Source organism: Chrysemys picta, chromosome 4 (assembly GCF_011386835.1).
Source record: "Chrysemys picta bellii isolate R12L10 chromosome 4, ASM1138683v2, whole genome shotgun sequence".
NCBI lineage: Eukaryota > Metazoa > Chordata > Testudines > Emydidae > Chrysemys > Chrysemys picta.
The window spans coordinates 60,167,479-60,190,453 of NC_088794.1; the positions used below are offsets into that span (position 1 = coordinate 60,167,479).

Below are 22,975 nucleotides of genomic sequence, written 5' to 3' on the forward strand. Positions count from 1 at the left end.
GACTGTATAATGATGCACGGCGGCACTACACAGCAGTTTTAAAACGAGACGTGAAGGAGAGAGTTAAGCAGAACGTATTTACGCATAGGATTGGAATCCGATCAGGATGCCTGGGCTAACTCTGTTACTCTTGTGCAAAATATTATGGGTGTCTAATGGCCATGGCTGCTTAGCTCTTCGGTTTGACATCCCATGCTGGAGGAGACACCGTCAGCAGAACATCGCTCTATTGGCATGCCGGGCAGTTGGCTCAGGACTGAATCAAAAGGGAGAGCACCCCCTGATTGTTAGCGTTCCTGCAACGCCCATCTTTATTGGGAGGCTTCTGGGGAAGAGGTGGGTTGGAGGCACTGAACATGAGGGAGCTGGGGTAGAGGTTTCTGTGCTCTGACAGAGGGCTGTGGAGAGGAGAGACGTGGAGGAAGGATTCTGGTGGCAAGGAAGCGAGTGTTGGAAAAAGGATTTGAAGGAGTGGGAGGATGTTGTAGGTGAAGGAGCCACTGGCTTGGAAGCTTGCCAAATGCCAGTCAGAGTGAATCGCTTGCTAAGAATAATGCATTAGCCTGGTCAAAGAATAACAAAAGCAATTGCTTTGCAGAGGATGTTTGATGTGGAGGGAAAGGGCTTACACACCACAGTCTTCCCTCCCTCAGCCCATCACACAGGTCCCCTTTCCTCTTCGAAACCAGGCATATTTTTGCTCTTGACATTCAAATAGATAAATGGTATTGTGGTGCCACCTAGTGGCACACGATGCAGCTGGCTAGGAAATAAGACCGGGCAGAACACACCATGAGCATTAAGTAGGTTGGTTGCTGCAGATAGGTCAGAGTTGTACTAACCAGGGGATCAGAGTTCAACTCTAGGCGCTGGGTTCGAGGGGGGATCGTGGCCCATTCTTGGAAGCAGTGCTGCTGCGAAGCTCGACTCCAGCGGAGCTGAGGAGACTTCGAGAGCCTCACTGCATGCGTTGCGTGCTCTCAACGCTTCCTGTCTTCGCCACCCTTGCTGTTACCTGCGCTTCGTTAATAAACCATCACTGCCTTAGCAGCCAATGGTCTTAGCATCTCCCGAGTTCTAGAGCCCCTGTATTTTACCAAATGTTGCTTGTAGCAATATGGGCACAGGGGAGCATTCCCCTCCAACAGGAACGTTCTTCCTCCAAGTTTGTTTTGTTTGTTGAACCGTTTGCATTCTGCCCCAGCATGCAGGCAGTCAGACTGGAACTTTAGTGATTAGCAGATGGGGCCCCATTCAACTCTGACTTACCCCTGTGTAGATCAGAAGTAACTCCACTGAACTATGGCTCTCCCGAGGGAGCAGCTGATCCCATTCCTACAGCTCCAGTTCGGTGACAAAGCCTCTGTTACCTTGAGAAGTAGGAATGGGACCAGAAACTTACCTCTCTGGCTAAACAGATGGGGAAAGACAGTGGCTAAGTCCCAAATTGTCTGCCAGGCTCCAGATCCTGGAAGGTAAAATGGAGAAAAGAAACCAAAATCTGGGGGTGAAGCCACTGCAGGAGTTGAGCGGGAAATGACTCAGGGAGCCGTTCATGGTTTGGTAGTGGAAATGGTACAAAAGTTTCCTATTCTAACACATTCAAATGAATGAAACCAACACAATTTAATAGCGGAACGGCTCAGGATAAATTAGACTTGAACAAGTGCCTGCCATTTCTTTACTCTGGCCATTGCTATAATAGGGGAAGAGTTTATCTCCAGTGGACAGACATTTGACTCTGCCCGCCCATGACCAAGGCCTTGGTCTTCAGAGTCACAGCCAGAAAATTCCAGGGCGCCCAACTCTGGACATCAGCAGCCAGCCCTGAGAGACGATGCATGGCCTGCTGAATGAAAAATCGCTCACCAGTGCTGACAATGAAACAGAATACAAGAGATTAAGTGCAGTGACTTGATATCTTGCATCCCTGCGGTCCTCAGGCTAAACTAAGGAACTTTGGCACTTTCCCCATAGCATTTCTTGATAAATGTTTTGTTCTCAGTAGGTTTCAGTTGCACTAGGAGAATGTTATGCAGACCCTCAAGTGGTCACAAGAAACATACTCTGACTCCCAATCAGATGCATGTGGCTGGAGCCCTGCTGATTTCGCTGGAACTCTGCGCAGGCACAAGAGACAGGATCAGGGCCTGACTTTCCGTTACCACCAACTGAAGGCTGCACATGCTATAGATTTCACCTTTCAGTCTCTTTCCATCCCGTTTCTCTGTAAGTTTATACCATCTCTTACTCACGTTGTGCTGTGTGTGCTGGCTTGGTGACTCAACAGTGACAGTCAAGTGACAATGGGAAAGTCAAAAATACAATTGATCTGTCCTGACAGCTAAGTTGCATCAGATTTAAAAACCAAAACCTCAGTCAACTCAACAGGTAAAAAGACCCAGTGACCCTGCTCAGTAGGCAGAGATGTGATTGCTTGCATAATATGCAAGCGAAGTAACTTCAAAGGGAATGTCAGATGCTATGGAGTTACACACCTATAAATATAGAGATGGATTAGATAGTACAGCCAGCTGCTAGCAACTAGCCTGTCTGTTCTTCAGGGTTCTCGGTAATGCTGTTACACAGGAAAGAGGGGAGAAAGTCCTGTCTTTAATCAAAGCACTGAATGGTTGTATCACTTCCTGGGCTCCATTCACTCCCCGGGTAGAGAGGGATGGAACCCTGTCAACCATCCTATCATCCACGTCAGTGGAGGTGTTCACACTGATGGAGGGCAGGCACTGGTACTGCCGCTTCCCAGGGGTTCCAGGCCTGGAGAGAGCCCTGTTCACGTAAGCCGATTCAACTCATTGTATGGGTGCTCTGGCCCAGTTTCTGGGTTGCTCCAGCTGGCTCTGAGCCCCAGGTTGGAGCAGGGGGTTGCAGGATGCCTGTGTGGCTGGCAGGGCAGGATTAAGGTAACAAGGGGCCTAAGGGGGGAAGGGCCTAAGTATGAATGACATATTGCAAAAAAAAATTATGAAGTCATCAAACATCTCGCTACAGATACTTCTGAGTAAGAGGTAGCACAGGGGATGCTACACTGTCCTCCTGGGCCTCCTTCCTCTGAGGAAGTGGAGTGCTCATCTGTATGAGGATGAACACTGCAACATTCCCCATCCTGCTCACCTCTTTCCACCTTGTACATCTACCCTCAGCTCTCCACGTGGCACAGTGCAAAGCCAAGCCCTGCAGGTGTTTTCCCCCAAGCTATGGACTCTACACCACACACCCTATCTCACTCTGCCCTCTGGGAGGCAGCCAGCTCTTATTATGTAAAAGAAAAGCACTCGGGTGTAAAACCCACTGAAGTAGAGGAAGTAGGAGTAGGGAAATTACATTGGGTGGCATTGTATTTTAGGCTGTCTTGCTCTGAAAGCTGCCTCCCAGTGAGGCACTGGTTGAGGACAATGAATTGAACCCAAATATTTGTGGGATGATACCCAGTTTGTGTAGTTAATCTCCAGTGATTCACCACATCAGGCCACTCTGTCACCAAGCTCTGCCACAATTAGAAGCATAGAATAGAATCATAGGACTGGCAGGGACCTCGAGAGGTCGTCTAGTCCGGTCCCTGCACTCATGGCAGGACTAAGTATTATCTATTCTAGAATGTGTGATCATGTCAGAGCTACTGCGGTTTTTTAAGTATGAGTTCTATGTGCACCAGCCCCCTATGGTTTGCATTTGTTTGTAAGAAAAAGGTACCAACTAGAAGTGACACAGATCTTTAGATGGCTGTCCAGTCGTAATATTTAGCACTTCTGTACCATGTTAGCTCTTCAAAATCACTGTATAAACATTAAACGGAATCTAAAGCCTTTCTGCTTTTGAATGACATGGGGTATGTCTACACTACGGGATTAATCCGAATTTAAAGAATTCGATTTTTGGCAACAGATTGTATAAAATCGAATGTATGCAGCCACACTAAGCACGTTAATTTGGCGGTGTGCGTCCATGTACCGGGGCTAGCGTAGATTTCCGGAGCGTTGCACTGTGGGTAGCTATCCCGTAGCTCCCGCAGTCTCCTCCGCCCATTGGAATTCTGGGTTGAGATCCCAATGCCTGATGGGGCCAAAAACATTGTCATGGGTGGTTCTGGGTACATCCTACCCCTCCCTCCGGGAAAGCAACGGCAGACAACCGTTTCACGCCTTTTTCCTGGGTGAACAGTGCAGACGCCATACCGCAGCAAGCATGGAGCCCACTCAGCTCAAGACAGCAGTCATGAACATTGTAAACACCTTGCGTGTTATCGTGGAGTTTATGCTGAACCAGAACCCGCAAAACCAGGCAACGAGGAGTAGGCTACGGCAGCGCGGCGACGAGAGTGATGAGGACATGGAATTCTATCAAACCGTGGGCCCGGCGCTTTGGAGATCATGCTGTTAATGGGGCATGTTATAGCCGTGGAACGCCAATTCTGGGCCCGGGAAACAAGCACAGACTGGTGGGACCGCATAGTTTTGCAGGTGTGGGACGATTCCCAGTGGCTGCGAAACTCTCACATGCATAAGGGCACTTTCATGGAACTTTGTGACTTGCTTTCCCCTGCCCTGAAGTGCCAGAATACCAAGATGAGAGCAGCCCTCTCAGTTGAGAAGCGGGTGGCGATAGCCCTGTGGAAGCTTGCAACGCCAGACAGCTACTGGTCAGTCGGGAATCAATTTGGAGTGCGCAAATCTACTGTAGGGGCTGCTGTGAGGCAAGTAGCCAAAGCAATCACTGAGTTGCTGCTACTAAAGGTAGTGACTCTGGGAAACATGCAGGTCATAGTGGATGGCTTTGCTGCAATGGGATTCCCTAACTGTGGTGGGGTGATAGATGGAACCCATAGCCCTATCTTGGCACCGGAGCACCAGGGCAGCCAGTACGTAAACTGCAAGGAGTACTTTTCAATGGTGCTGAAAGCACTGGGGGATCACAAGGGACGTGGCTTTTTTTTTTTTCCCTTAAAGTGCGCAGAGCTTAGGGGAGGAAAGTGAATGAGATTCTGCTTATACCAGGTGTGGAAAAGCAGAAGAGACCCAAATCTATTCTTGTGCAAAATTCTGTTTTCCCTGAAGTCAGTAAGGCTACACAGGTGTAACTGTCATCAGGAATTGGCCTGTGTTCCCGTTCCCTTCTCGAATTGCATTCCAGGCTCACCCAATATTTTCCACTTGGGAAAGAAGTTAGTTTGAGTTGGGGCAGAAAAAAGAGGACTAACTTCAGGTTTATTTAGCTTTAAGTTTTTGGAATGAAACTCAAAAGAAATTAAATGTGAGGTACTTTTATGATGGATTGAACTGCTAGAGAACCAGCCTTTAGCCTATTCAGCCAGTCTTTCTATCATAGCCTGCTCTGAAGTGGATTTAAAATCCTTGAGGGAGAAGGGAAGGAGACCTCTAACATTGTGTGCTGAGCTTCCTCCAGTGCTTTTGCAATCCCTTAAAAATACAAAGATGTGTTGGCTTGTGGCATTAGGCTGAGCATAAGGAAAGAACTTGGTGGCCTGTGCATCTAAGTACAGAAAAATACATCAAAGAAAAAAAATTGGAGTTCTTTGATTTTTAGTACAGTTCAATACAGTGTCGAACACAGTGCATCATACATCTGAAGCCCCTCGATTGAAAGTTCTGTAAAAGTTAAAGGACTGGTATCCAGAATGGGAGGTTTTGTTTTGTTTTTCCTACAAATGTGTGGGAATTCGTTCCTTAGACATGGGAGGGGCAGTAGTTCTGGCCGGAGCTGGATAGTGTATGCAGGTTCTGTGCAAGCTCCCGCCCCCACCGCTCTGGTACTGCCTCTTCCCCCCACCACCCCCTTGCCCTGCCCCCACACAGGCACTCACCCGTTGTCCAGAAACGGGACCCAGCACACATAGAAGATGACGGTGACGGGCACTAGGACCCAGGAGGCAGCGTCCTGGAGCTGCCTGCCAGCCTCGCCCAGGAGAGGGACAGAGGGGAGCCTCTTCCCTCCTCTTCTTCCCTCCCTGGCAGCTAAGCAGAGCTCCGGAGAAATCAGGCTGGGGGGAGCTGCGGGGGAGGGGGCAATGCCTGCTCAAACGACACCCACGACTGGCACGGGTTCCCGTGATAACCGGATTTGTAGTGTCCGGTCACCAGTGTTAACCGGATCCCTGGCAGTGTGTTTCTGCAGCAGGCGGCAGTCTGAGCTCCTTCCTAGCCACAGGGGGCTGCTTTGCCTTTCCTGATGGCAGGAGCGCTCCAGCCGGGCCGCGTGAGCAAGTTCGCTCCCGGCCTCGGCCGCACCCCCTGCCTGACCAGTAGGGCCTAAAAAGAGCAGGGTCTAAGGCTGTAGCCTTATTAGCCTGTGGGTTAATCCGGCCCTGGTGGCTGGAACCCCCGTGCAGACAGACTCATTGTGACCAGGCCTTGCAAGCTCAGCTTCTGCTAGCAGAAAGCGGGGGCGGAATATGCAGAGTGCTGAGCACGGCATAGTTAGGCAAAGGGATTAGCTACACACAACCGGGCCCCCCACCTGCGGGGTTTGAAGCTGTAAAGCAGCCGGAGATGCAGTTTGTTGTAGCCCTGATGCTCTATCTCGTGCAGTTGTGCACGCCAGCCGGACTCCATTCCCTAAGGATCTGGGGTAAGGCACTGCAGGACCAGGCCCCACAGTATCGTCTTCCACAGCAATTCTAGGCCACCGGGTCAGGACGGAGTCTGTGTGCCAGGGCAGTTACGTCAGGGGCCCAGCTCAGTCAGGTTGTGTATCTCCTAAGTAGATCAGGGTTGAAATCCCTGGTCTCCGAGGCTGAGCGATGTGGGGCTGGAGTGCCCAGAATAGCTTGCCCAGCCCCCTGCTGCCCTCTCATGGCATCAGCCCACCAAAATGGGGGGAGGGAGGGCTCACGTGGGTGGAATCATTAGTGCTGACTACCCAGCAATGCTGAGGGCTTTGTCAGCAGGTAGCCAAGCTAGAAGGAAGCCAGCTTGGCTGCAGCCACACCTCCACTTGCACTGTGGGCATATGGGGATGGGGGTGTGGTGTTCTGTGAGGCCAGAGAGGGCGAGGCGTAACTGACCCAAAGAGATCCTAGGCCTGGTTTGCCTCTTGCACGGGTTTCATGCTGGTGGAACTCCATTGAGTGTCAGTGGTTTATTCGGTGTGAGTCAATGGGGAGGCAGACCGGACTCTCAGTCGCACCGTGGTAAACTCCGGGAAATTATGAGCCCAATGCAGGAGCTCAGACAACCTGTTCAGAATGGGCTCTCTGGCCTTGAAATCTACGCAGCCAGCCTGTGCCGCTTTAGCTTCCCGGCTAGTGCTGCTCCAGCACGTATCCCTCACAGGCGTGTACAGCCTGTGCTGCTGCTGCTGTTATTGGAGCGAACAAGATGAAGGCTAGTCTGGTACTACGCATGCTGCAATCACGCCTCGGATCGCAGTGGAGACAAACACACAGCGACCTCTCCCCTGCGAATGGCCCGACTTCTATAGCTGATCGTATATCAGACTTCAGCTCCCTTCTCTTTCCATCCCAGCCTGGGGTGGGCCCCACCGTGCCCTGCTCCAGCTTTCGTTCAGCACAGAGAGGTGCCATTGAAACTCTGTGTGCTGTGCACACGCACACTCGCACCCACTAACTGTATACGCACACACGCTGTCCGTCTGTGTGCGTCTCTCTCTGGGCACGGCACACATGCGTTTTACACTCGCTCATCCAGAGTCGCAGCGGTATATTGTGTGATCCATCAAGCTCCCTTGGCCCCTGTTTGAATGAATTACTGTGACAGCTGCTGCATTCTGTAGAACCTCCCAGGAGGCCTGGCTGCCTGGCCATGAGCCCCTGAAATCCTATTACCGAGTTTCAAGAGAAATAAAAAGTTAATCGTCTCTGTGGCTCTCCGCGGCCGCCGAAGCACTACGCAGACCTGCCTGCGCTGAAGGCTGGGCCGCTGCAGTGCTGGTGGGTGCCAGAGAAAATGAATTTGATCAGCTAATCAACTTCATCGAAATAAGCGAATGTTGTGAGGCTGCCCCAGGATTCTCTGGGGCAGATTAACAGGCAAGCCGGAGCAGGGATTCCCCAGCCGAACAGGGTCAAATCTGTGGCTGGTCACGTCTTGCATTTAAAATCCACCCGGTGTGTGTGCGGCCTGTGCCGGAGTGGAAGAACATCTGGACAAGGAGCAGAGAGCGCTCCAGCTTCGCACCTGCCAATAAGGTGACTTTGTGCTCCAGGTCTGGGGCCCAGCCTCGCTTCCCCGTGAGCCAGAGCCCCGCCGGCCGCTTGCCATGCCCCTTCAGTCGGAGATCCTGCGTGAGGTGTGGACCTCAGACAGGTGAGTGTTCGGTTCCTTCTGCCCCGGCTGCTCTCACACATTTGACATGGTCCTGGTTGTAGGGAGAAGGTGGGGGTGGGAGGGGTTAGTTTTGTCTGAAGATCAGGCTCCAAGGTCACAGTGGAATATTGCAACCTGGGTTTCTAGCCTTGGAACTTCTCCACCTCTGAGCAGTCAGGGAGCATTGCCTCGAGCAAACACAGACGTCTCCCTAGTGTAGACTCTACCCCTGACTTGGAGGAACGTTGCTCTCCAGGAAACCAGTCTCTCCATGTTCATTCAGGGCCTCATCCAAAGCTTATGGAAGACGAGAAAGGCTTTCCCATGGACCCCAATGGGAGCCTACCTTTTAGGGTTCCCCCACAGTCTATCTCAGTCTTGCCCTGGGGAGATCACATCCCACTTTCTCCTGTGGGGAGGGATACTCTGCAATCATCAGTCAGCAGACCTAGAGTTGGCCAGCGAGGGAAATTTCCATTCTGTGGGAAATTTCAAGATTTGGGGGGAGGGGGGGGGGGCTATTCATTTGGAATCGGAAGAACAAGATGCAATTGGCCAGAGAATGAAAATTCTAAAACACGTCCATTCAGGGCCATCAGAAAGTTTGTTTTCAATCATGTCAGAACATGATGCTGTATGATATAGATATAAATATCACATTACCATTCATATTCGAATTTACGAGTCTGAACGGAATTAATTGAAATGATGCCGTTGACACAAAATGTGTTTTATCGACTTTGTGCCCGTCGAAATTTTCATTGAAATCAAAACAGGAAAGGTTTTGGTTTCGACTAAACTTGCCCCGTTCCTAACGGAAACCCTCCCGTTGGAAAATTTCCACCAGCTGTTAGCAGGCAGAGTCTGTTGAACAAAGAGTGAAGAACGGGGATTTCTCGGGGGGGGGGGGGGGGGGGGCGGGGGAGAACTGCTCCGGGGGTCTCCTGCTTGGGAGGGGTCTGGCGGGGCTGGCTGCATGGAAACACTGTGCCAAGGTATCTTTGTCATCAGGCTCACCTACCAGAGAGGCTGGCTGTATCTGGGAGCACGGAGCTATTACCCGAGCCCCTACGCACCCCAACGTACACCCTTAGAGTCACTGGCATGCTCTGGACGTGTGCTTTGCTGCTGCCTTAGCCAGCGTATTCCTTGGACTCCTATATGTCCCCCAGGAAACGCTGCAGCAGAACACTGGGCATTTCAGATGGCTGCTCCGATGGACTGCAGACGTCTGAGTTAGACGAGAGGCCTGCAGAATTTTCTTGGGCCAGCTGATGGCTTTTTAGTCCGTTCCAAAACGAGCAGCAATCTGTGAGAATGCAAACAGATGCTTGCTCCAAAACCCAGGAGGGAGTGAAGCTAGTCATCTGACATTCACCATCTCGATTAGCCACAATGGGCCAGAAAGGACCAAGGGTTGGCTATCGCCTGCCGTGTCAGAGACCCGAACATCTGTTCCTGGGCCGGCGATGACCGAGATTTTTTTCAGGGATCAGCAACACCCCCTCTGGCATTGCCAGGCTCTGAAAGGGGATCTGTCCATCCTTGGCTGGAAGGATCGTCACAATTCAAAAAGGATGTTGACAGATTCGGGGGGGTGGGAAAACTACAAGAATTACTGAGCTCTGGAAAACCTGCCTTTGCAGCGAGACTAAAGAAGCTCAATCCATTTAGCTTAACAAAGTGGTAGGTTCAGAGGTGACCTGATCACTGTCTGTAAGTACCTAACGGGAGAGAAGCTTTCTAAATCTCGCAGACACCGATCCAATGGCCAGAAGTTGAAGCTAGACAAATTCAGATTAGAAATGAGGTGAAATTTGTATCTATGTATTGATTATTTTACCAGTGAGGTAATTAACCCCTGGACTATCTTACTTGGGGATGGGACGGGGTGTTTAAATCCAGGCTGGGTGTCTCTTTCGAAAAGATCTGCTCTGGCTTAGCCAGCACTCGTGGGCTTGATGCAGGAATCAGTCACTCGGTGAAATCCTCTGCCTGGGTTAGGCAGGAGGTCAGACTGGTTGATCCCTTCTGGTCTGAAAATGCACGAAAACATGCTGCCAAGGGTTCCTCTGCCTGACCACTGGCCGCAAGCCTGCCAAAGGATCCCTCCCCCCAACAGCCATTGCTGTGTGTGTGTGTGTGTAAAAATTAGTATTTAACAACAAACATTGCTAGCTACATTGACAGGCTGCAATGCCATCTGCTGGAATGAGAGGGTCACCTCTCCAGAGGACAGTGGCAATTTCTGCTCAGAGATGTTTTACCAATGGTGCCGTGGCAGCCTGAGCACTGCTGGCATGTCCCATCTGCCATCGCCCACCCCACTCCGCATCTCCAGCTCTGAGCAGCATTAGGACTTTCTGGGCTAAACTAGAAGCAGAATCTCCCTCCCTCCCCCTGAGAGCCTTAACAGTTGATGCAGTTGTTCTGGGTGTCCCGAAACTACCTTGTTGCGCAGCTGGGTTTGCTAGGGGTCTGTTTGCTGGTTCTTCTATTGTAAATGCTCCCAAATTCTCTGTTCCCGTGACAAACAGTCACAAGTCCTGGGAGCAGCCAGAAAAACAGCAAGGATGGGAATGGAAATTGAGACCCGTGGGAAATAAAGGAGATAGGAAACAGCATGTGGCAACTTGGAAGGGCACACAGGGTGCCTCTGTGGATTGTCCATCTCTTGCTCAGAGATCCTGTGTTAGTGACCTGTAATACACCAGTCTACAGAATGCCCTCTTGGTACAGAGTTGTATTCCCTCTAGCCCCAGAAGAAAGAAGTGGGCAGGGAGAGTATGGGGGAGTGGGAGCAGGCAGTGGATTCTCTCTCTCTCTCTCTCAGCTGGGATTGATGTAAACCCAAGGGTCAAAGTTTGTGTGTTTCCCTCTCCACGATTTTCTAACGGGACTGGTGACTTCGGCTGCTTCCACTGTTGGGAGCCCAGCTTGAGGCATGCTGTATGAGACAGCACTGAGCATCCATCCACTGACAATCAAGCCCCTTTAAGCAGTGCTTAATTTGTAATGAAAGCAGTGCCAGGGCTCAAGCAATTTTTTTACATCCATAACTGATGCAGCAAGCCCAGCGGCGCCAGGGCTCGGAACTGCCAGGCCCAGCGGCGCCGGGGCTATGACCAGCCAAGCCCTGGAACAAATTAAGCACGGCCTTTAAGGCCACTCCAGGTGGGCCCTTGAAAACGGAGCCATGCAAAGTCACCGTTGCTTTTGGAAACGCAGGCCTTCATCTCATTGCACTGTTTTTCCCCCCCACAGTGTGAATGAGGAACCCGGGAGCCCTCAAAAGCAGAAACTTAACAAGCAGGTAAGAAAATCTTCCCACTCTTCTCCTGCCTAACGCTAAGCCCCTATACATCTGCCTGCCTTCGGTTTTCCTGTGGCTCCTATCACAGCAGTATCTCAGGCAGTTTCGGAGAGTAGCTGATGAGAATGTAGGAGATTCAGACTTGCCGTCTGCTTCGGGTACCGATGTGTGTTTGTGTTCCTGGACTGAGCCTGCTGGCAGGGCTGGGAAGATAATTATGACTGTGAAGCTGCTTCACAGAGATGGGCTAGACTGTGGGTATGGGTTGTGAGCCCAGAACTGAGGGACTCTCCAGTCTCTTGTGCTCAGATAAAGCAGTTGTGTTTGTATACGAGGCTCTTAGAACGAACGGTGAGTTCTGGGAATGATACGCTGCCCTCTCTGGAGTCTGTACTAGGGGTTCTACCCAAACACACCCATGCAGAGTGTGGCCCCAGCTGATTCCCCTACCCCACCCGCAGCCAAGACTTTGGCTAAATTCTGGTCCAGCTCTGAACTTGGGGCCTGAGCGGGCCCGTGTAAACAGGGGTTCAAATGGTTCCAGTGGAACCAGGCATGTACAGAACCCCATGATTTGTTTTGTTTTTTTGCTCTTTCCTTCCAACAAGAGCCCCAAATGGACCATTCCGAGCCCTCTTTAATGCTTTGCAGATTTCATTGCCCTCCACACCAAAGCAGGGCAGCGGATTACCGAGGTTATTTTAGAGAAGCTGAAAAAAGATGGTTTAGATATGGCTGATTGCTGGGCCCAAAGCTATGGCAGAGCTCACGTGGCTTCAGCATACAACTGTGTTTAAAATCGAATGCAGCAAGGAAATCCGTCCACGTCTTTCATCCCACATGCTGCCCGCTCACTGAATCTTGGTCAGCAGGTGTTCCCCAAGTTGTCCCATTTTTGTGGAATCGTTCCAAGATTTTAGACCCTTTTTGCCACTTCTGTTCGTCACAGGGAAGTGTTGAAAAAGCATCTTAGCATTATATTAAAGTGCCAAAGCACAACCAGATGGTCAGCAAGGATCAGGGCGGCCTGTCTGCTACAAGATCAGGTCAAGGGTGTTCTCGCCACTTTAGATGAGAACAACGCTGGTTACAATCTTATGGCAGAACTTAAGTTGGAAGCTGATTGCTTACAAACCACCATTGCAGAGTTTTGGTTTCTTGTCGTGGCTGAGATGTGGTTTGCTGTCTTACCAAAAATTAACATTGTGAGCAAAAATGGTAGAGTCCAGACCTTGGCGTGCGAATGACTTGTGGTTTACTTGGTGGCCTTCGAGATGCTTTATTGGAATTAAGGTCTTCTGGATTTGTTACGTGTAAGGATGGAAGCATGTAGTTCAAAGGGAAAGGTGAGGAAAGTAATGCCAGGCAAACTTGCAAAGGACAAAAGCTCATCCAATCCCAAAACAGTTTTTGGATGCGAGGTTTGCTCCTGTCTTGCACGCAGTATTAACCCAATTGGACGCTAGGAGGCCAAAGTACAATGGAGGTGGAGAAGTATGAGCAAGAAACTGGGACGTCTCAGCAGTGAAGTCCTAGAAAGGCACGCTTAAAACATAGCAAGCAGCTACCCTGAGATTTAAACTCTGAGGTTTGAGAACGAGATTGAGCACTTCACCGGGTGTCACCAGCGAATCTTTATGGATGATTTGGAAATGAAAATGCCCATTGATCTCCTTAGCTACATTTGCAAAAGGTCTTTAGATGTGAGTTTCCCTAACACAGAAACAGCACCGCGTGCATTTTGCTGTCTTCCCGGAACCGTGGCTGCTAACGAAGGGAGTTTCAGCAAGCTAAAATTAATCGAGACCTATCTAAAAATGTCCATGTGGCGGGAAAAGTAAGGGTCAGTAGGGAAAATACTCCCCTTTGTTACACAAGAGCCACTTTTATAAACCCAAATATTTGGGTTGTTTTATATGTTTATAGCGTGAGCCGGAGATGTTCTCTAAGGTTAAAGATCAGGACCAGGAGTCAAGATGGAGTTCTAGCCCCAGCTCTGACACCAATGCGGCGCGTAGCCTGAGGCAAGTCACATATACATGACTCCTCAATGGGTAGAACGGTTTCTGATCCCTGGCAGCAGCAGCTGGCAGCCCCATTCCGGTGCTTACGGGTCTGTCAGTATTTCTGTGACGATACGCTCCTCTCTCCAGCGGTTCGTAACAGTTGGTTTACAGCTGAAACTTGACCTGGAAGGTCTTATTCCATGAAGGTAATTGTGTTCTGCCTACCAAAATCTCCTCTTCTGTTTGAACTGTATGCCATGGTGGATAGAGCAAAGACAGACAGGGAGCTGCTTTTCTCATTAGGATCTGACTGTGATCTTCCAATTTTCATCCAGACGGAGCTTGAAGAGTTTCTATCAAAATCTTTTTAAACAAGTGTATTGCATATGTATAAACTCTCTGGAATGAAAACTCCGAGCAAAGGCCTTATCTTCTCAGTAGTCTGGATAATATCGTCCTCATCACTAGCGCTACAGAACTAGTTGGAGCACGAATTACTTTGCACATCCTGCAAGGGCGACCACCTCTGGGGTGCAACACATCTGCTGTTTAACAGCACACAGCAACAACAACACATGGCAGTTTGGGGAAGGAGAAACCGGTAGCCCGTTGAAGCTGCAGGGGAAAGTAGGGAGGCAGATGTAATCTGCCAGGGCAGTGGAGGTCACACCCCTTCTCTTGCAAAATGTCCCAGGAGGTCGTTAATTAGCACAATATGGTGCTATTTCATTGAAGTGACTCAGACCTACTCTGTTTCCTGTTTCGTTTCGGTATCAATTTATAATTAGCCCCAGCCCATGCAGCAGCCCAGAATGAAACCACTGGAGCGCAGCTTGTAGGTGGGGACATGAAAGGTGATTTGATCTAATGGTGAATATACCAGCAATCCAGTGAGAGGCTGCAGCCGGGTATTACTTACATCACCTTGCACCAGGCTGCGGGCTCTAAATCAGCACCTACTTCCCAAATGTTTATTATCTAGCTAATTGCCAAGCCATGTGGTCTGGATCTGATGAATCCTCATTATTTATAGCCCTGGCTCAATGGGATTAGGTGCGGTACATCTAATCCATCTACTTCCTCTGTGCTCTGGCTCTGGGTGACCTCAATCCCAGAGGAACTGGTTCTCACAAGCTATTTCTGGACACCTTGCAGTCACCGAAATCTCTTTACCTGCCACCACTTTTCCAGAGGACCCCAATCGTCTTTAGCACAGGCTCCTCCTGTCACTCCCGGGCTGCGAAGCAAGATGCCTCCTTCACAGTCTCCGCCGTAGATGAACGTGGGAGCCTGGGGGAATGGGGGACATGATCCTGGCCAACCCATGCAGAGCAGTGCTTTGCTGTTTTAGAGGAGGGGTGTGAATTGGCCAGCTGGCATGATGGCTCCTGATTCTTCATCCCTCCATTGCCCCATCAGGACTTTCTTGGCTCTTTCCCCTTCCAGCATCTTCCTGTTTGAAAAAGAAATGCTCCTTTCCCAGCTGCTGCCCCCAGCCCCAATACTAATGTTCCAGAGGGGATACCATGTGCACCCCAGCTGCTCACACAGCCCTAGCCCTGTCTCCTCCCGAGAGGTGGCCTCCCATGCTCACCTGTAACACCCACATGGTGGCCGGGCCCGTGTTCGTTACAATACATGGAACACACCTGAGAAAGCATCCTGGTCTAGTGAGTGGCTGAAACATCCTTCCCAGGGAAGTTATCCCTTCTCTGCCAGGGGTTGTGTAGGTGAAAGAGCTTTATTAGGCGAGGCTGAGGATGCATTCCGATTTCCTTCTCTCCTGACTTGAATAGAGCCTTGGCAGGACCAGCTACAGTACCTTACCACCTGGTACCATACCACCTACAGACCTCCCTGGAGCCCTGAATGCAGATGGAACCTGAGTACACCATGCTCTGTATCCCCTAGCTAGTGATCTCTCCACTTCCCATCCCCTGGCTGTTTACCAACTGCCTTTTCTCTTTTTCTCCCTTTTGCTTCCGTTCATTGGGCCACTTGGTGGTAAGTCATTCTGCTTTACAAACCATTGATTCAAAACTGTTATTTTAGAGGCAGGTAAGAACCAGCCCACAGATCCAGATGCCCTCCCCTTCCTCCTCCAGATTCAGGTCTGTTCCAGTGCCAGCACCATTCTACTGTCTAGCAGGTTGGGCTGAAACCCCGGATCAAACCCACCTGAGCTTCGGGGACATTCTGATCCAGGTCCAAACTTTGCAGCTTGGGCCAACCTCTGTTGTTGTTTAAATTCAGTGACACCTTGGTGAATGGCAGCAAAGATTATCCAGGGGGCAGAGGGAATGTTTGATGAAGAAAGGCCTGAATTTGGACCCACGTGGCCAGCCAACAGGTATGCAGATACCTAGGCCCAGAGCTTAGCAGGCTTCAAAGGAGGACTGGATTGTTATATGGGTAATGAGGCTATTTAGATTTAGAATAGTTTTGGAATGGCTATCAACCCTCCTGCTTCAGGGCCCAGGCCAACCTCTAACCATTGGGGTCAGGAGGAAACTTCCCCTAGGGGCAGGTTATCCCATAACTGCCCACTTTAGAATTTCTTGCTCCTTTCTCTGACGCAGCTAGTGCTGGCCAGTGTTGGAGCCAGGATCCTGAGCTAGATGGTCTGATCAAGTCAGGTAGTTCCTATATTCTTGAGGACCCACATGTTGAAGCAGAAGAAGATAGAAGCCCACCTGCTCTGAGACCTGGGTGACATGAGATTAGATTAGATATCCAGAGAGCCTCCTTCCCTGAGAAAAAAGCTCGCTGAACTGTCAACTAACCTGCAAGAATTTGAAAAAACGTGAAGAGCTCTGTGTAAGCTTGAAAGCTTGTCTCTCTCACCAACAGAAGTTGGTCCAATCAAAGATACCACCTCCCCCACCTTGTCTCTCCCATGTCCTGTTGGGACCAACATGGTTACAACAACACTGCACAGAACAAATCTGCAAAGAATTGTAGAAGCTGAGAATTTAAGGCAAGAATGGAGAATTACCTCAAAGCTCCCAACATCTCTGCCTCCATGGTGGGCGAGGTGGGGCTGTCCTTCTGTGAAATAGAGACTCAATTTGCTTGATGGGCCAAAGGGGTTTTCCATCCAAAATTTGTTTCTATGGTTTTTAAAATGTTGTGCCCTTGATAGAGGTAACACAAATGTAGACACTGTCACTACAAACCCATAGCTTAGTTGCAGGGAGCAGAAGAGAACATGAGCCAGGATTCCTGGGTTCTGTTCTTTGGGATATGGCTAGAGCTGGGTGGTCAGTTCTTGGATGGGAGACCTCCCAGGAAAACTCTGGTGATGCTTCAACAGGGGAAGCATCCTGCCCTGCCTCAGTGCTGACTCGGTTCCCCTGCACGTGGCTGTACGACGTTTGGATGAGGTCTGTGTAATCAGTAATAGACCCATGGCATGTCTCCGAAGAGTGCAGGTGCTACATAAGAACGGCCATACTGGGTCAGACCAAAGGTCCATCTAGCCCATATCCTGTCTTCCCACAGTGGCCAGTGCCAGGTGCCCCAGAGGGAATGAACAGAACAGGTAATCATCAAGTGATCCATCCCCTGTCATCCATTCCCAGCTTCTGGCAAACAGAGGCTAGGGACACCATCCCTGCCCATCCTGGCTAATAGCCATTGATGGACCTATCTTCCATGAATCTATCTAGTTCTTTTTTGAACCCTGTTATAGTCTTGGCCTTCACAACATTCTCTGGCAAGGAGTTCCACAGGTTGACTGTGCATTGTGTGAAGAAATACTTCCTTTTATTTGTTTTAAACCTGCTGCCTATTAATTTCATTTGCTGGCCCTTAGTTCTTGTGTTATGAGAAGGAGTAAGTAACACTTCCTTATTTACTTTCCCCACACCAGTTATGATTTTATAGACCTCTGTCAGATCCACCCATAGTCGAATCTTTTCCAAGGTGAAAAGTCCATCTTATTAATCTTTCCTCATATGGAAGCCATTCCATCCCCCTAAACATTTTTGTTGCCCTTTTCCAATTCCAATGTATTTTTTATTAAGATGGGGCGACCACATCTGAGGCTCATTAACTCTTCATTTAATCACATTTGTGAAGTAATGCCTGCGTTAGAAGGGGAAGCTGTTTGTAAAGAGCTCAGAGACCCTCAGAGTGGGCAAAGAAGGGCAGGCAGCTATTCGTGCTGTGATAACCAGATGAGCAAAGAAACAACAGGCCTGTGATTAGAACAAAAGCCAGAATATTCCTTTCTCCAAAGAGTCCTTCCCTGGCAATCAAGCCCTGTTGGTTCCCAAAAACTAAATTTGTGCCACTGGAGGGGTGCACAGACACACATATAGTCTGTGCTTCACACACCAGTATTATTTTGCTAGCAGGTGCAGTGCAGAGGCAGGAACTGGCCTGGCTTTGGGGCAACACTGGTTTTGTTTTGTTCTGGGAACGCACCCAGATACTACTGTGATGGACGCAATACAGACTCTGACATGAGTAAGTGTCTCTCAGACGCCCCTCCCTGCTCTGTCATTGTGTTGTTGAGTTAGAGACGGGCCTGAGCTTTTACATCCAGAGTCAGGATTCCCCAGGAGCTGAGCGAGCTGAGTTTAGGCTTGGACCCGTTTCTATGCCGTCCTCTCTCGGCGAGGGAGAGAGCCCTCGCTAGCGACTGGACACAAGGCAGATTCTACCCTCAAAAGCTTTCAGCTGCTGGGCTGAGTTTCAGCGCTGACACGGGGACTTAGACACACAGCTCCTGTTCATTTCAATGGTACATAAGAACAAACATAAGAATGGCCAGACTGGGTCAGACCAAAGGTCCATCCAGCCCAGTATCCTGTCTACCGACAGTGACCAATGCCAGGTGCCCCAGAGGGAGTGAACCTAACAGGTAATGATCAAGTGAGCTCTCTCCTGCCGTCCATCTCCACCCTCTGACAAACAGAGGCTAGGGACACCATTCCTTACCCATCCTGGCTAATAGCCATTAATGGACTTAACCTCCATGAATTTGGCTAAACCCCCTAGTCCCCTTCACCTTTATTTTAAAGCAAAGGTATTGCCAGCCCTGCAGACTGAAACCCTCCCTTTATCCCCTGAGTAGACACAGCACAGGTCCCAGAGTTGTGAATTTCTACCACCAAGGTGCCTCTGTGCGCCTGGAGGGACTGCAGAGGGGAGCATTATCTCCAGGAGCCAGGGCCAGCTGCTGGGTGTTGAGCTGTGGACACCTGCTGTGAGAGCTCCAATTCCTTTCACACACCTGTTTCCTTATCACTCCCACTCCTCTCTGCACCTTTAATGACCCCCCCCCCCGCCCCAGCCTCTGTTGCTCTTGTCTCTGGGGATTGGCTAGTCACATGGATACCAAGAATATGCAGCGTTACAGCTTATCCCACGCTACTTGGCACTGGTGAGGCCTCAGCTGGAGTCCTGGGTCCGGTTCTGGGTGCCGCACTTCAGGGAAGATGTGGACAAATTGGAGCGAGTCCAGAGGAGAGCAACAAAACGGACAAAAGGTTTAGAAAACCTGACCTGTGAGGAAAGGTTAAAAAGTGGGCACGTTTAGTCCTGAGAAAAGAAGACTGAGCTGGGGGGACCTGGTAACAGTCTTCAAATATGCGAAGGGCTGTTATAAATAGGATGGGGAGCAATTGTTCTCCACATCCACCGAAGATAGAACAAGAAGTAACGGACTTAATCTGCAACAAGGGAGATTAGCTATTAGAAAAGCTTGCTAACTGGCAGGGTAGTTTAAGCTCTGAAATAGGCTTCCAAGGGGGGTTGTGGAATCCCTGTCATTGGACGTTTCTAAGAACAGGTTGGACAAACCCCTGTCAGGGCTGGTCTAGGTTTACTTGATCCTATCTCAGCGCAGTGGGCTGGACTAGGCCTCTCGAGGTCCCTTCCAGCCCTGCATTTCAATGTTTCTGGAAGGGATATTCAACGTCATGCTTTAGAGGTGCCAACCTCTTAGAGACCAGGATGAGACCAATGCTGGGGGCATGTTATCCCACCTCTGCCTCCTGCAGGGTTCTTACATCTTCCGCCAAACAGCCAGTTCCAACCATTGTCGGAGACATGATACTGAGCTATATGGACCTCTGGTCTGCCCAGCCTGGCAGTTCTGGAGTTGAGTAGAGAGACGTTTCACCTGTAGCCAAGTCCCATCCGTTGGCTTAGTTCTTCACTCTTTCCCCATAAGAACAAACGGCCATACTGGGTCAGACCAAAGGTCCATCTAGCCCAGGGTCCTGTTTTCTGACAGTGGCCAATGCCAGGTGCCCTGGAGGGAATGAACAGAACAGGGAATCATCAAGTGACCCATCCCCTGTCGCCCATTCCCAGTTTCTGGCAAACACAGGCTAAGGACACCATTCCTGCCCATCCTGGCTAATTGATGGACCTATCCTCCATGAACGTATCTAGTTCTTTTTTGAACCCTGTTATAGTCTTGGCCTTCACCACATCACAAATTGTTTGGCCCATCCCGCGAAGGCATATCCCTGGTCCTCCTGGCCCTGGCTCTGACCCCATTACCACCACTTTTACACTGAGGCAACTCCCTTGGCTCCAGGGAATCTGTCCTGACTTACACCATAGACTTTAAGGTCAGAAGGGACCATTATGATCATCTGGTCTGACCCCCTGCATGCTGCAGGCCATAAAACCGTCCCCACCCCTTCCCTGGACTCTGCTGCTGAAGTCCCCAATCCTGTTATTAGTGACTTCAATCGGCAGAGACCCTCCTGCTAGAGATCCCTGCCCCATGCTGCGGAGGAAGGCGAAAAACCTCCAGAGGCTCAGCCAATCTGCCCTGGAGGAAAATTCCTTCCCGACCCCAAATATGGCGATCAGTAAGACCCCGAGCATATAGGCAAGAGTCTCCATCCTGACCCCTTTTAGCCATTATGCTATTTACCTACCATTGCTTGGTTTTCCTTGACTACTATGTTTTACCATTAAACCATTCCCTCCATAAACTTATCTAACTTAATCTTAAAACCAGACAGGTCCCTCGCCCCCACCGTTTCCCTCGGAAGGCCGTTCCAATATTTCACCCCTCTGACGGTCAGAAACCTTCGTCTAATTTCTAGCCTGAACTTCCCCACGGCAAGTTTATATCCATTCGTTCTCGTATCCACGTTAGTACTAAGCTGGAATAATTCTTCTCCCTCCCTTGTGTTAATCCCTCTAATATATTTAAAGATAGCAATCATATCCCCTCTCAGCCTTCGCTTTGTCAGACTAAACAACCCAAGCTCCTCTAGTCTCCTTTCATACGACAGGTTTTCCATTCCTCTGATCATCCTAGTGGCCCTTCTCTGCACCCGTTCCAGTTTGAGTTCATCTTTTTTAAACATGGGAGACCAGAACTGCACACAGTACTCCAAATGAGGTCTCACCAGCGCCTTGTACAACGGAAGCAGGACCTCCTTATCCCTACTAGATATACCTCGCCTAATGCATCCCAAGACAGCATTGGCTTTTTTCACCGCCACGTCACATTGTCGACTCATAGTCATCCTGCGGTCTACAAGGACCCCTAGGTCCTTCTCCTCTTCCGTTACTTCTAACCAATGCGTCCCCATCTTGTAACTAAAATTGTTATTAGTCATCCCCAAATGCATCACCTTACACTTTTCACTATTAAATTTCATCCTATTTCTGATACTCCAATTCACAAGCTCATTCAAGTCTCCCTGCAGGATATCCCTATCCTCTTCCGAATTTACAACGCCTCCCACCTTCGTATCATCCGCAAACTTTATCAGCCCACTCCTGCAATCGGTTCCGAGGTCAGTTATAAATAGATTAAATAAAATGGGTCCCAAAACCGAACCTTGAGGCACTCCACTAGTAACCTCCCTCCAACCTGACAGTTCACCCTTTAATACGACCCGCTGCATTCTCCCCATTAACCAATTCCTTATCCACCTCTGGATTTTCATATCGATCCCCATGTTTTTCAGTTTAACCAATAATTCCTCATGGGGTACAGTATCAAACGCTTTACTGAAATCCAGGTATATTAGGTCCACCGCATTTCCCTTATCTAATAAATCCGTTACTTTCTCAAAGAAGGAGATCAGATTCGTTTGGCACGATCTGCCCTTCGTAAAACCATGTTGTAATTTATCGCAATTGCTACTAACCTCCAGGTCCTCAACTAGTTTCTCTTTCAGAATTTTCTCTAACACCTTGCACACTACAGATGTTAAACTAACAGGCCTGTAGTTACCCGGATCACTTTTTTTCCCTTTCTTGAAAATAGGAACCACATTAGCTATTCTCCAGTCTAACGGGACCACCCCCGAGTTTACAGATTCATTAAAGATTATCGCTAACGGGCCTGCTATTTCCCGTGCCAATTCCTTCAATATTCTCGGATGAAGATCGTCCGGTCCTCCCGACTTAGCCCCATTAAGGTGTTCAAGTTTTGTTTCTACCTCGGATACGGTAATCCCCCATCCTGAACGCCCCTCTGTAGCGGTGCTAGTATCCCTAATCCCTTCATTGGCCTCATTAAACACCGATGCAAAATATTCATTGAGATATTGCGCCATGCCTAGATTGTCTTTAATCTCCTCTCCGGCAATAGTCTTCAGCGGTCCCACTTCTTCTTTCTTTGCTTTCTTCCTATTTATGTGGCTGTAAAACCTCTTACTATTGCTTTTAATTCCCCTCGCTAGGTCCAACTCTACACGGCCTTTGGCCTTTCTCACTCTATCTCTACATTCTCTGACTTCACTTAGGTACATTTCCTTACTGATCCCTCCCCTCTTCCACTCTTTGTACGCTTTCTGTTTTTTCCTAATCGCCCCTTTGAGTCGGTCGCTCATCCAGCTCGGTCTAAATCTCTTGCTTAGTAATCTTTTTCCCTTTTTTGGAATACAGGCCTCTGACAGCTCATGCATCTTTAACTTAAAGTAATCCCAGGCTTCTTCTGCCTTTAAATCCATTAATACGTTTGCCCAATCCACTTCCCTTACCAGTCCCCTTAATTTGTTAAGGCTGCGGTGCTCCCTTTCATATTTACTCTGGGCATTTCACCAGCTAGTGACACTATGTGATCACTAAACCCTAGAGACTGACCTGCATTAACTCTCCAGAAGATCAAGTCATCAGCGCACTGGGCTCTTGGCCAGCAGCCCCTCGTCACTCTCCTCTGACCTCTGTATCATATTGGCTTTGGGCAGGGGCTTGACATGTCATGAGATTCATGTTGTGTTGGGGAGATCGCTCCAACGTGCTGGTTCTGGGGCTGGAGGCAGTTATTCTTACTGCCAGTTGGCCTGCTCCTGTAGCGGACGGATGCTGCCTTCTCAGGAATTCCATTCTCCAGCAGAAAAGATTTTTTGGGAAACTCCAACCTGACG

At 49.5% G+C, this 22,975-nt stretch overlaps 1 protein-coding gene across 4 annotated transcripts in view; it reads left to right on the forward strand.

Moving 5' to 3' along the window:
* The first annotated feature begins 5,864 nt into the window (after window positions 1-5,864).
* The window catches only part of TULP1 (TUB like protein 1), a 37,218-nt gene continuing 20,107 nt past the window's right edge, over window positions 5,865-22,975 (forward strand). For 3 of the 4 annotated variants that reach the window (XM_005311656.4, XM_008175793.4, XM_042861498.2), the window contains exons 1-2: window positions 5,865-8,300; window positions 11,565-11,613. In XM_005311656.4, the coding sequence (XP_005311713.1) occupies window positions 8,254-8,300; window positions 11,565-11,613 (96 nt within the window). In that variant the 5' untranslated portion in view covers window positions 5,865-8,253. The remainder of the gene's footprint in view (window positions 8,301-11,564; window positions 11,614-22,975) is intronic. The other variant, XM_005311657.4, reaches the window with a different exon arrangement.